Genomic DNA, 12,990 nt, shown 5'->3' with positions numbered 1-12,990 from the left:
GGAGTATAAGCTACTGCCAAAGGCTACTTTCCTGGACTGTCCTGTCAATTCCAAATTTGGCAAAGATGAGATTTGCTTATCTTATCGCTCTATAAACTCCGGGAAATTCACATCGGGTCATTTCGTTTGGGTCTTTCAGAGAAGGATTCTATTTCCTTGCCCACATGAAGGTCCTCAGAGGGGCATCAATTTCTTTTTCACGTGTTTGAGAACAATTTAGCAGTGATTTACCATCACGTAGGTTGATCAATATTTCCATTTAATCCTGCCGACACACCAGACCGGTGAACACCGGCTGCTTTTCCGTTTCGCAGCGTGCCGCCAGCGTTCCTTACCGTAAATAACGAAATCCCATCCCCGCGTGTCTCCAAGGCAAAGCGGGGTGGCGCTGGGAGGAAGAGGCCTGGTTTCGCTCCCATGCGGAGGGGCGAACGGCAGCGTTCCCCCCGGGCCGGGGCTCCCCCCCCCCGACCCCCGCCCCGAGGTACCGGCTGCGCCGCCCCGGCCCCGCCGGCCGCCGCGGTCGGTTGTTCTCTAGCGCCACCTGCCGGGCGCGGCGGGCAGCGCGGGGCGGCGGCAGCCGGTAGCCGGCCGGCGGGCAGCGGCCGCCGCTGCGGCAGGAGGCTTAAACGGCGGAAATCTCGGTAATTCACCGAAAGGGAGACCGCTCCGGGGTCTGCTCGGTCCTCCTTAATTACCGGCACCGCCGGGCTGTCACGGGAAACCTGAAAGCGGCCCTGGTTCTGCGATCTTTGAAGCCGGTAACGGAACAAACAACAGCACTGACACGGCATTTGCAAAGTACCCGAACACTCATCTAGGAATTTCATCACAGGGAAAATTTGCACAGAAATAGTCTCCACTCGCTCATTTTACAAATACAGCACTGCTGAGAATGGCTTCCTGTAGGAACTGGAATAATTATTTTAACACAGTAAAATGAATAATATGAGAAAATATTTCATTTCCACATTTTAAATATTTTTGTTTCTTCAAATATATTAGGACCTCTTTATTTGTGGACGTTTTTAGTAATTAAAAATAGCAATTATCTGTATTTAAGAGGAAGTGATGACATTTTTAAAGCGGGTACAATCCCAAATCATCAATCAAATGATACATGGTAAATCAGAACTTTCAGAAACGCATGCGAAAGGAGGGCATCGTTCTTACCTACAGTTATCAAGTCAGAGATTCAGGAACCTACATCTGATACATTTAGTGACTAGCTAAGATTCCAGCCCCTCACACTGCTTTACCTTTTAGCAGCATCTTCAGATTTAGCAAGAGAAATTCGGTCCAAATTGAGTCTCCAGCATGCAAACGCAAAAAGCTTTTTTCCCCTACAACCAGCCTCTGTGGCGCTGTCGGTGTCTGCGTGTATTTGCCTGACGGCCCAGGCTATCGGTGAGCCAGGGGATGATCCAGTGGACTGACACAGAGGTCAAGCCCCACACACCTGGGTTCTCTTCACGCTTGCTCGAGGAGATTGCGGCATGGCTCGCGTTGAGTGATGTTTTCTGCCTCAGTTTACCCACAAAAACAACTCTGAATTACCTCACAGAGATGTTTCTAACCTGAAAGTTTCTAAAACTAGTAACAAAACGTATGTTTGTGATATTTCTTTTTACTCCTTCAGCTCCTGCAGAGAGAATACAGCTAGACACAAGACAGCAAGCTCAGTTCTAACCCAGCTAACACACCATTTCCATTATCAGCCAAGTTCCCTGTTTCCTCCTTATTTCTGAACTAGTTCAGCTCTACTGAAGAACATAGGGCTTGTGACAACACAGAATTTGGCCTACAAAAACCTTTTTGGCAGTGATAATATTTGAAAAGGAATAAATTTATACTAATAATATTGGCAAAAACCACCTTGGCTTCTACACCAAATACTGATTCACCGTGTGATGAGAAAAGAGGACGTGAAGGGGTTTGCTGTCCCTTACCAGTGACGCCTGGTGCCAGCACGCGCTCTAGATCCCCAACAGCGGGATCAGCGTCCCAGTCCTGTGTCTCCCCTTGCTGCTTCTCCTGACGCCCATCCACGCTAAAGGGACATTCAGAAACACAAAGCAATACACAAGAACTATTTGCTAGTCGTTAAAAAAGTCTGTTTCATACAGGAGCCCTATTCTGCATGTGTGGCACCTGGTGAAATAGAGCCAAAGCCAGAATTTGATGTTAAACTCCAAAGACCATAAAAGAAGATGCTGCCAATATGCAACGTGCTTTCCCTTCCAGGTGTCTTATAAAAGCTCCTGTGATTTCCCCATCCCGAGCTCCAAACAGAAAACCAAAGAGAGTTCAAGCCAGCAGCTCTTTGCTGAGGAGATAGTGCTGCAAGAAGAGTAGCAGGAAAGGAAACATCACATTCCTAAGTTTTTACGAATGACTGTCAGCAATAAAGACAAAAATAGATATAAAAGATTAATACTTAGCATTTATATTGTCCTTTGCTCTTTAAAAGACCCTGACAAGCACAAGGCGCTGTATGGCCGAGAGCCACAACCTCACTCAAATCCAGGAGGGTTTGTGGCATCACGATGAAGTTTGCTGACCAAAAATGGGAACTGGGGCATCTGATACTTTTTAACCCAGGTGTTTTACCCTCTCCCTCACACAAACCCGCAGACTCCAGCAGCTCCATCCCTGTGAGTTATGATGCCTAATATTGGACTATCGATACTCCAGTAACAATAATAATGGTGAATACCGCTGCAAAACCAGGAGACTGGCAAGATTCGTACAGGCAGGACCATAGCCAACAACTGACTGATCAAAATTGCTCCAGAAAACTACTGCATTAGACTCTTAAATAAAATCACATTTATTTTGTCTGGTCTGGCTTTTACTGCTTGTTTTTTTCCAGCAAATTTCGGCAGGGTTTTTTTTGTGTGTTCGGGTTTGTTGTTGGTTTTTTGGTTTTTTTTTTGGTTTGTTTGTTTGGGTTTTTTTTGAGTAGACTGAGTCTCTCCAGCGTTACCTCAGCCCAAAATATGACAATTTTGATTACTGCATGTTGTGCAGAATAAAGAATAACATAGTCTAGATTTTCAAATAAAGGAAAAAGGGACTCTAATGTATCATGTTGTTGTGACTCAACACATTAAAAAAGTAAAATTCAGGAAAGAAGATGACAACTTACTGCCTATATGCCTTCATGTAAAACTTTCTGTTCAACAACCTTGCATCTTTTATTAAAATATGGACAGCTAAAACAGAAAAAAAAAAAGAAATTTAAATTTTATTTTGTTCTCTTGACCACCAATTTTCTCCTAGTAGGAAAAAAGACTGCTACCTATTTTCCATAAAAAAACCTTTGTAGCAGTCCCAGAGGAAAAGTCCAAAGTTTGACTTGAAAAACGGAGCTACTTCAAAAGCATTGTCAAACAGAGGTGAAGGTTTCTTAAAAATGCATAAATTAAAGTATGGTGTATTCATAAATATCTCCGTAACTTTACGCTATATTTGTGATTGAGGTGCATATATAGGTGAACATACAGCACCATTATAAAACTAACCAAAATAAAGTAGAAAATCAATTTGTTTATTAGCTACTGTTTGGGCTCTGTGTGTGTGTGCGCGTGTGTGCATGTGTGTGAAAAATGAAAGAAAAATGGAGAGTTTTTTTCAATAATAAAAAGGGAGTTGCACTGCAGGGCCCCTAAAGCTTGTGAAAAATTAAACTCGACGGATTCAAACTGTCCTATTTCCACTTCAAAAGAGAAGAGGCACTGAGCTCTTCCCAACTTATCTTCAAACGCCCAGCACCCTAGAAAGTTTCTTTAAAAAAAATAAAGTCTCTAGTTCCCCCAAGCACTGTACCCGTTACTGTAGCTGCTGTCTCTCCCTCTTCTAATTATACCCATGTGAGTCTATTAATCAACTTGTAAATTATTTAGAGAGCCATGCGCTGTCTTCAGCTAGTACAAACACACTGCATGCAAAGACTCGCTGAAAACCAACGGAGCTCCCAAAGGGTCTCTCTCCGATGTTCAGACAGCTTGCAGCTCGCCAGTACAGCGCCGTTAAAAACAAGAAATAATACGAAGCTTACCTCCTCAGATATAAAGATTTACTTAGCCTTTCAACTCTGAAACTCTTTGCGAGTTTTTAACAAAGAGGAAGCTGCTCTATTGTCAAATCTTAACTTCACACTTAGTGATGAGAATACTAATTTGATGTCAAAAAACCCCCCCAAGTGCTTTCAGTGAGACTGTGATCGCAATCACCAAGGGACCCCAACTTTCAGAGACAACACCAAAAAGCACCCCTTTAAAACCATTCCAATTTAAAATAAGGGGGGGGGGGGAATCTACATTTGTACAGTAATAGTTTTTATTAGCAAATAGAAGAAATTAGGGAATTCCAGATTTTACCCCCCACATGCAGACTGCCATTGGGGACAGCTTCAGATATTACTACTTAAAAAATAGAAAAAGGAAGGGGAAAAAACAACACAGACTGTGTGTGTTCAACTCTAACAGGCTGCAAACAGCGCAATGTTACCTGTCTTCCATGAATTGGCTCTCTTTACCACCTGAATCTTCATTTTGGTGGAAAAAACAATTATGCAAACTAATAGCAGTTCTCCCAGCTGAAAAGCAGAATCTTACTGGCTTTTTTTTTTTCCCCACTCTGCTCTTCATGCTGTTTTCCTGTCATTTCACTTTTCTTGGCCCAATTTATTTCAGCCTTGCAAACAGCTATATTAATTAGCAGTGACCACTCCACGCTATTTCACCATGAAAACACAGAAAATGGAACAGAGTGGGATGCAAATTTCTTTTCAATGGACTGATGACCTTTCCTATTTTTGTGATGCCCTCAATGCGAAAATGCTTCTGCTTCTCCTTTCATTAATAAAATGCAAACATCTCAAGGGGCAAACACCAGGGACATTTGGGGGGAAAAAAACAACAAAAAAAACCCAACAAAACAAAAGCAGAAACGCTTTTTTGTAGGTGTTTGTTCCCCGCCCCCCGCCCCGGGGTATCAAATTCTGGCAGACATCTTTAAAATGGTGAATGTAGATACTGCAGACGGAACCTCAAATTAATGCATGCCCGTGTTTTCAATGAGACAGATCCAGAACGCAGTCTAGCCCTCCTCAGAATTACAGCAACCTGGGGACACAAATTCTGCATAAAGGTCTTCATCAGGCCAGCAGAGGCTATGGACGGGCTCTCTCCTTATGCATCGTTTGTCCACAGCCTGAATTACCAGAAGGGGAGGACCAGTCTATGGAACAGTCTCTTCCCAACATGTCAGCATGAAACCAACTGAACGAACTAATTTTTGTGAGTTGTCTTGTGGTCTAGGGAAGGGTTCTGGCCACTGCACTCAGCTCTTCCTCCAAAGGGAAGTCTTCCTAGGCTGCCCAAGCAAGCTGTGTGCATTAAGTTTAGCATTACTGACCAAGATTTACACTAACTGGAGTTAGTGACCAGAAGCCTGGTCTCAGGCTGCGATGCTGGTAATTTTTTACCCAGAGTATAGTTAGCACTAATTGCCCAGTATTCAGTGAAAACCGCAACATCCTAAAGGAAAAGTCTGTGCATTTCAGACTGGTTGTCCAAAGAACAACTCTGTTTATGACAGACAGAAAGCACTCAGGTTGCTGAACTTTTCACTGAAAATGCATTTTTCAGTATCTAGTGTGTACCAACTGTAGAGTGTCCTGGGAATTAAAAAATTAATGGGCTCAAAAATATCTATGCTACCTTCATTAAGCAAGATAAATTACCATATACAGAATTGACAAGTTTGATAAAGCAGGAGATACGGTCTTTACGAGGTAGCAAACACTAGAAAATACAGAAACTGGGAATGCACTGAGTTGCCTTCTGGGGTGAATAATAGAATTGTCTGGGCTGTTCTTGAAATACATGTTGTATACATGGAGCAGCAGTACAGGAAAAAAAAATACAAAGAATGTTTGTGAATTCTAAAACCAAGAAGAGATTCAAGTAAGTCAACCAGAACTAGAACAGAATAGACAGTGGTCAGCTTCAATAACTCAATAACGAGCTCGCTTTGAATAAGCTATTTTTGAGCCTTTTTATGATACCACAACATACCCTGTTGGCATATATTAAATGACTAATTGTATGCAATCAACTGTGTCCACGAGAAGGGAAAGCACACAGAGATCAGTCCCCAGGGCAAGCATTTTAAGAATATATGAGGCGTGCCCTCAAGATTTTATGGCACTAGTTCCATTTTGACTAGTAATGACTTGAGCGCAACACTTCTCATGGTCTGTCTTTGGTTCCAGGGCATTCTGTGATAACACCACTTGCATGATTCTTCGCCCAAAGGAACAACTACGCTTACTTGGTACTTAACTAGAAATGCAATAACAATTTTGAAGTTCTAATTGCTTTTCCAGTTATAACACTGTCTGCTATTGACTAAACTCACTCTATTCAAACGGGATTTTCTTGAAACTGAATGTAGTCAATAACAGCACAAGAATCTTTCCTTTGTATTAACCTGGTTGTAACTCTGTAGTAAGACAGTAAGAATTCTTTGCTCATCTTTCCTCTTCAGTACACTACGTTCTTTCATTTTCTGCAAGCCTCTTGTGAGGGCAGTAATGAATTCTTGTTAGTGTTTACTAATGTAAATTCATTCTTTGTTATCCCTGGGAGAGGAGGATTAGCAAAATGACAGAACTTATTATTTCTGGTCTTGCTATATAATATTTACTTTTATTCAGCCCTTAATTTTGTAGTATGTCCCATCAAATAAAATATATGTGCATACAAGCAAAAAACTAAGGGAGGAATTTTTAGCACAATGCACAAAAATATAGTTATGATTGCCATTAGCATTCAGAAGCATTGTACAGGTTTATCTTTGCATGCTATATAAAAAAAAAATTAATCTAAATCTGAAATAATTTCTGCTTCGGAGGAAGAAAGGAATTACAACTTCGATTCCATTTTCCTGAAATGAAAGCAGCTCCCTTGCACTAAGGATGTGCATATTTTTAGGACTGGCTAAAAATGACAATCTGTGCAACTATTTTACTCTACTGGGAATGCTTTTGGTATCTCCTTTAAGGAACTTTAATGCTTAAGATGAAGTTTATAAAATACACAAAGAGCATTTTAGTAAAGGAAGCTTTTAAAACACCTATCTTTGAATAAATAGATCATCCAAACTCCAATCTCAGCTACAACTGAAATTTAGAGAGCAAGGTATTTACAGCAGCTGTCCTCTACTTCACAGACACGAAAAAGCAGTGAAATTACAGTACACACATCAGATTCTGAAATTAATGGATAGCATGAAAAAGCTTGAAATGATCCCCACGTGTGAGTTAAGACTGCATACAGAAGTAGCCACACTCAGGTCAATCAGACTGTACACGTGAAGAAGTTATTTCCATACATGAAGATCTAGGATACATTACAATTAATACACGCCAAGATCTCTTGCATTTGACTTAAAAAGCCATTCTGCTTAGCAGCATCTCTAAACCAGAAAAACCTCTCCTGGATCTCTGTGCCTGTGTTACAGAGGACACAGCTTCCCTCTTTCAGGCTAGACTCACGCTTTCCATTCCCATGGTTCCCGCATAAGCTCCTAGACCCAGCAACATAGCGGCTGCCGCAGAAAATTAACGCATTGAACTAGCTGAGTTTCTGTATCACAAAGAAATGCAATCCATTCACTAGAGAAGACGTTTAGAGTTAAAATGTATTACCTGGTGGCTCGATACAGTGACTGACAGAGGGACAGAATATCCAAAGTCGCAAGCCACCAAAGGTCCTTTTGAAATGTTTAGAAAAGGACCGAGTCTCTTGCTGTAGTACCAAGGGAACTTCAGTTAATTTTATAGGATCATGTTTCAGATCTGTGTAATTCAGTCTCCAAATTAATCTACTGTGCAAAAAAAAAAAAAAAAAAAAAAAAAAGGGACTTTCAAGCTTTCCAACTCACCAAATGACTTTCCTTGCCAAAAATTCTTTTTGCTCGGGGGGGTTTGCTCAAAAATTCCATTAATACCGAACCTCAACTGAGATTTCTCTATCTGCAGCAAGGTTGTCTCCTTGTATTTGTATCATTGGTAACCATTTGCCCTGTTGCCAGAAACAGGAGTGAAAGTTCCTATTCCAGGCCATTGTAATTTGGCAAAATAAACATTCTTCCACCCTACTGAAATACAACTTATCCTTTAGAACTACAGATCTTTTCTGATTTTAATACCCACCACATACAGAGAGCTATCCTTGTGCAAGACAACTAAGAAACATGTAAGTTTAAGTTGCTGTCCCAAGGAGCTTACAGTATTTATGTTTTATCTGAAATCACTGCACAGTCTTCCAAAAGCAAAGTACGCTTAGATATTTTTTTGTGGTAGTCCCCTCCTACAACCAAAAATGCTGAAAGAAATGAAGTGCAAATAAATTTTATTTTTAAGTTTAAAATATTTGTGTGAAAGTAGAGGAATCTACAGTGTTCTAAAAGTCAAAATTCACATATAAAAGCAGATTCCTTATTATAGCCCACTTGAAATAAAAATGAAATACAACATTGTGCTTTAAATAACAGTTTAAACATTCTAAAATTATACATCTCTATCAGAATTCCGATTTTGATTTTGAGATAAAACAGAATTCAAATTTTGGGATGTGTTCAAGAAATCTGAATTTCACTGGAACAGCGAACTATTTGCTTTGAAGATATTGAAGAGCTTAGAAATCTAACTTCTGTAAAGCAGTGCTGCAAATCACACGTAATGAACGGAATTAATCAACTTCCACATCAGTCTGATGTAACTCAGATCAGAATCTGACCAAGAAAAATTCGCTCACAATTCATTTTTTCGCCACAAATTTGTAACTACAGTGTAATGAGACAAGAACGTGCCCTACCTGGGTATCCATTGTCAATATAAGGCTTAACGAGTTCTCCAAGTTCTGTCTTTTCTGCAACAGCTTCCTTTATCAGTTGCCCACAGCAAACTAACAGGAAGGAAGAACAAAAAAGACACAAGGTTAAATTTTAAAAAGGAAGCAACAAAGAAAAGGAAAAAAACCCTAGAAGCTGCATACTGGAATAAGGTCACTGAATAAAATAAAAGTTGTGCGGTTTTTGGGTTTGTTGTTAGGATATTTTTTTTTTTTGGCCAAGCAAAGCAAAGAGACTAAGCAGGGGAGAATACTGAATAAAAAAAAATACATTTGGCAAAGAACATATTAAAAACAGAGACAGAGAGAAAGATATTAATCTAATATGTTTCTGAAATAATAACTCAAGGGATTGCTAGCAGTTTTCACTTTTTATAAACTTATAATTACTGAATAAAGTTACACCTGCTGAACAGCATCTGAACCGCACTGCTGGAGGCGCAGGATAATGCGGAGTTCAAGGAAGCGACTCCCCGGATCATTTAATGATCATGTAACAGTTATATTTTAAAAATTGTGCTAATGCAATATTATCATTGACTTCAAATACACAGAACACCAGGAGATGCAGACGGAAAGTTTTAGTCAGGACGGCTGGACATGAAACGCTATCACTTTGGGCTGGGAGAGCACTTTCTGACCAAAATTGCTGACTCTTGCTGCCTCAAGTGAGTTCGATAAAATAGTCCTGCACCTTCCTTCACAGAAAGAGAACTGAGGCACAGAGAGGTCACACAACATCAGAACAAGTCCTAGTTTTGGTAAATATTAGATAACAGTCCCTCCGTGCATTATTGTGTGACCTTTCAATTAATGGTAAGTGGATTCCACCTCTTCTGAAATCAGCAGCACCAACACCTACAGCTGCGCTGACGTTAACGGAAAAAGCAGCAAGCCCTGCTTTATCCTGTTAACCACACTGTTTGGCAAACAAGAGGAAGAATACTCCACAGGAACATTTCTTGGACAAAGTTGGTGAAGTTTAATGTCCAAGTGACGAGGGATGAACACAAATTTTAACAGTCACTCATTGGCCTGGAGAAGCAAATTCATATTCACAATAAATGGTGTAAAAAGATAACAGAAACTCAGTGCATAGACCCCAACTTAAGACAACTAATATATTTTAATCTAAATTTAATTCAATTAATAAGATTATTTAAATAATAAGATTGATTTTTTCAAGCCTGTGCTTCAATCCCAGTGGCCTAACTGGAAATTAAGCGTATGCTGAATACTGTTTTGAAAAATGATGGTCTTCCAACTCTGTTTTAAATACTTAATTCTTCTAATATTTGGATATGGTATACTTAAAAATAAATATATGAGTAAAGCAGTGGTAATGATACTTAGCAAAAAGATCTGCAACTCTCTCATATAGTAGTTACTTCTAAAAAAATGCAAATTTTGACCTAGATGAAAGCACTATCAAACTTGCAGTTTTAAGAATAAAGTTAAAAAAAATCAGAAGCATGAGAACAAGTTAATTTTTCATTAACACAAACATGTTTTATTTTTCATTAAGCCAATTACACTATCATTAAAAATACTGCTTTGAATAAATCTACAACTATTTATTTTTAATATGAAATTATAAAACAGAGGAATATTAAAACAACCGATAACAAACATACTATCAATTTTATTTTTACTTACCAGTATTGTAATACAGATTTTAAAATAATTTAAATTTACCTTTTTCAAGTTCACTGGATATAATTTTAGTCTTATTCGTGTATTTTTTTAAACACTAAAATAATAATAAAGATTTAAAATACAAAAATACTAAACCTAGAACCCAAACCTGATAGGTAGACAGTTTTGTCGCTGTTTCTGTGCCTGTAATGGAAATGCACAAAGCTACGATCTAGTCACTGGCTGAAACAATTACATGGAAGGCACATGGCTTTTTCTGAAGTATGGCTTTTTCAAGTATGAACTTGAAAAAAATTATTTATTTTCTGAGCAGATGTACTAAACCTGCAATTGAAAACAATACCTCTCAGATCTTGAAGTCATTATTCATGTGTAAAGTCAAATCCAGGTTCAATGAAATGTTTTGAGTCCACCAGGAGTTCAGGGAAGACATGAACAAACTGGCACATCACTTTGGACAACTGAGTGGCTTCCACTAATTACAGGATTTCCCAAAAACAACAACAAAAGAATCACTACCTACCTGATTCTGATTTTTTTGCATTTGGCATACATTGAAAGAATACTAATGCAACAAACTTGCATTTTATTTAACAAAGAGGATACGACTAATCAGCAAATTTTACAAATCATAGAATCATAGAATGGTTAGGGTTGGAAGGGATCCTTAAAGCCCATCCAGTCCAACCCCCCTGCAAGGAGCAGGGACATCCCTGACTAGATCAGGTTGCTCAGAGCCTCATCCAGCCTGGCCTTGAACATTTCCAGGGATGGGGCATCCACCACCTCTCCGGGCAACCTGTTCCAGTGTTCTACAACTCGCATTGTAAAAAATTTTTTCCTAATATCTAATATAAATCTACCTCCCTCTATTTTAAAACCACTACCCCTCGTCCTATCACAACAGGCCCTGCTGAACAGTCTCTCCCTGTCTTTCCTGTAGGCCCCCTTTAGGCACTGGGAGGCTGCTATAAGGTCTCCCCGGAGCCTCCTCTTCTCCAGGCTGAACAGCCCCAACTCTCTCAGCCTGTCCTCATAGGAAAGGTGCTCCAACCCTCTTATCATCTTCGTGGCCTCCTCTGGACCCTCTCCAACTGGTCCATATCCTTCTTATGTCGGGGGCTCCAGAACTGGACGCAGTACTCCAGGTGGGGTCTCACCAGGGCAGAGTAGAGGGGGAGAATCACCTCCCTCGACCTGCTGGCCACGCTCCTCTTGATGCACATTGCTGGCTCCTGTTGAGCTTCTCATCCACCAGCACTCCCAAGTCCTTCTCCTCAGGGCTCGTCTCAGTCCATTCTCTGCCCAGCCTGGATTTGTGCCCGGGATTGCCACAACCCACATGCAGGACCTTGCATTTGGCCTGGTTGAACTTCATGAGGCTGGCATAGGCCCACCTCTCCAGCCTGTCCAGGTCCCTCTGGATGGCATCCCTCCCTTCCAGCATGTCGACGGCACCACACAACTTGGTGTCATCGGCGAACTTGCCGAGGGTGCACTCTATCCCACTGTCCATGTCGCCGACAAAGATGTTGAACAGGGCCGGGCCCAACACAGACCCCTGAGGGACGCCACTGGTGACCGGTCTGCACTTGGACATTGAGCCGTTGACCACCACTCTCTGAGTGCGGCCATCCAGCGAACTCCTCATCCACCGAGTGGTCCGTCCATCAAACCCATGCCTCTCCAGTTTAGAGAGAAGGATGTCGTGCAGGACAGTGTCAAAAGCTTTGCACAAGTCCAGGCAGATGATATCCATTGCTCATCCCTTGTCCACCAATGCTGTCACCCCATCATAGAAGGCCACCAAATTGGTCAGGCACGATCCGCCCTTGGTGAAGCCATGCTGGCTGTCACCAACCACCTCCTTGCTCTCCATGTGCCTTAGCATGGTTTCCAGGAGAATCTGCTCCATGACCTTGCCAGGCACAGAGGTGAGGCTGACCGGCCTGTAGTTGCCCAGGTCCTCCTTGTTCCCCTTTTTAAAAATGGGAGTTACGTTCCCCCTCTTCCAGTCATCAGGGACCTCACCAGACCGCCATGACTTCTCAAATACAATGGCCAGTGGCTTGGCAACTTCATCCGCCAGTTCCCTCAGGACCCACAGATGGATCTCATCAGGTCCCATGGACTTGTGCACCTTCAAATTCCTCAGATGTTCCTGAGCCTGCTCTTCGAGTACAGTGGGCGGTTCTTCATTCTCGCAGTCCCTGCTTGTGCATTCCACAGCTTGGGTGGTGAGACAAGAGCCCCTATTGGTGAATATATCAGACATTTGTTTAAAATAATTTATGGCTACTCCTCTTGTAGAAGACATTATACAACATGGACACGCGCTGCATTGATCCTATCACCAAGCTGTGTATTCATATTAAAGGACTTTTTAACCTTGGCATACTAACCATGAACA

The 12,990-nt window shown here is 41.1% G+C and overlaps 1 protein-coding gene across 3 annotated transcripts in view; it reads right to left on the bottom strand.

Annotated features, from left to right (window-relative positions):
- Nucleotides 1–12,990, bottom strand: part of AK8 (adenylate kinase 8) — an 80,497-nt gene that overhangs the window by 32,081 nt on the left and 35,426 nt on the right. For all 3 annotated transcript variants that reach the window (XM_086764080.1, XM_086764079.1, XM_086764081.1), the window contains one exon: nt 8,889–8,978. In XM_086764080.1, coding sequence (XP_086620206.1) covers nt 8,889–8,978 — 90 coding nt within the window. The remainder of the gene's footprint in view (nt 1–8,888; nt 8,979–12,990) is intronic.

This window comes from Chlamydotis macqueenii, chromosome 20 (assembly GCF_036417535.1).
Source record: "Chlamydotis macqueenii isolate bChlMac1 chromosome 20, bChlMac1.mat, whole genome shotgun sequence".
Lineage (NCBI taxonomy): Eukaryota > Metazoa > Chordata > Aves > Otidiformes > Otididae > Chlamydotis > Chlamydotis macqueenii.
This window is presented reverse-complemented; position numbering and strand designations above follow the sequence as displayed.